This window comes from Frankliniella occidentalis, unplaced genomic scaffold, assembly GCF_000697945.3.
Source record: "Frankliniella occidentalis isolate FOCC.00 unplaced genomic scaffold, Focc_3.1 Scaffold4404, whole genome shotgun sequence".
Taxonomy (NCBI): domain Eukaryota; kingdom Metazoa; phylum Arthropoda; class Insecta; order Thysanoptera; family Thripidae; genus Frankliniella; species Frankliniella occidentalis.
This window is the reverse complement of record NW_026271451.1, coordinates 1-1,412: the sequence shown is the minus strand read 5'-3', so window position 1 is coordinate 1,412 and position 1,412 is coordinate 1. Positions and strand designations below refer to the sequence as shown.

The following is a 1,412-nucleotide window of genomic DNA, read 5'->3' as shown; positions in this document are numbered from 1 at the left end:
AGACAGAAAGACACAACTCAATGCAATAAGCCAAGCAGTTTAAGTAAAGTGGCTCTGTTTTGATACAGGAACACTAACACAGAAACATTTTCGGGCAAGAGGGAAGCGCGGTGAGGACGCACTGAGTTCCCAGCTGTCGAGAAGTCCCTCTCGCTGCTTGCTGAGGTGGCAGGGACGGCGAGGTACCGGCGGGCCAGCTGTGCCAGGGTGGGATAGAGCTTCTCGTGGTTCTTCCACCAGGCCAAGGGGCAGTGGCCGTGGCCGATTTGAGGCTCCGCCAGGTACTCGTCGAACTCCGCCTGCCACGTTCTTGGGCTCGCGGCCTCGGCTTCCCCGCCGAACAAGAAGTCCAGGGCGTCGCTCGGGTCGGACATGTCTCTCGCTGTGTCGTCCTGGTTGACGTCCATGGCCACTGCTGCCGCCACCTGCAGCTTTAGCTTGAGGAACTCGCGGACCTTGTCCGCCTCGGCCGCAGACGGCTCAGCCCGGAGCTTCTTGTAGCGCGGGTCGAGGAGGGAGGCGAGCTGCTGGACCAGTACAGGGCTCTCTGGCGACGCATCCATCTGGAAGCGCTGCCTGAGGAGGCGGCTCACCTCCACCTTGAAGGCACGCACACGCTCCTCGGAGGGGTCCAGGTCGTCGTCGTCCTCTTTGTAGTGCACGTCGAGAAGGGAGCGCACGATTGGCCTCACCGCCGAGATGGTCACTTTGTCGTCCGCGCAGAGGACGGTGGTGGCGACCTGCAGAGGCTTGAGGACCGGCAGCATCGCCTCCAGCTCCCCCCACTCCTCCGCCGTCATCTGCAGCGCCCTGGACTGCTTGGCCGTGGTCACGGCCCGGTCGCCCAGCACGGCGCGGACGGGGTTGCGAGACTCCACCAAGCTCTTGCACATAAAGTACGTGGAGTCCCAGCGCGTCGCGCAGGACTGCACCAGCTTGGCCTCCTTCATGCCGGCCGCCGACTGCGCCCTCTCGAGCGCCATGGTGGCCTTCGTCGAGTGGTGGAAGTGCGCCACCACACGCTTGGCCTTCTTGCAGGCGGCCTTGAAGGTCGGGTTGGTCTTCAGGGCGTCGTTGACACACAGCTGCAGGGAGTGGGCGGCGCACGACACGTTAAACTCAACAAAGTCTACCTGGTTGACGGCATTCACGATGTTGATCGCGTTGTCGCGCGTGATACTGGTGGTCCGGCCCTCCAGGTCCCAGGAGTGGCACATATCAATGAGCGCCAACGCCAAGTTGTCCCCCGAGTGGCTAACATCCATGCCCTCCGTGCACAAGGTGAACCGACACAGCCGCCACGCCTTGGTGATGGCCTGCGCCGTGAGGGACATGTATGAGTCCAGGGCGCGCGACGTCCAGCAGTCCGTGGTGAGGGACACAGCCTCCAGCAGCCCCATGGCCCCCCCCAC

The 1,412-nt window shown here is 63.4% G+C and overlaps 1 protein-coding gene across 1 annotated transcript; it reads right to left on the bottom strand.

Moving 5' to 3' along the window:
* Window positions 1-17: 17 nt before the first annotated feature.
* On the bottom strand, window positions 18-1,400 carry LOC127752139 (E3 SUMO-protein ligase ZBED1-like). Its single transcript, XM_052276789.1, has one exon. It carries the CDS (start codon window positions 1,398-1,400, stop codon window positions 18-20), a length of 1,383 nt encoding a protein of 460 aa, XP_052132749.1.
* Between the last annotated feature and the right edge of the window lie 12 nt (window positions 1,401-1,412).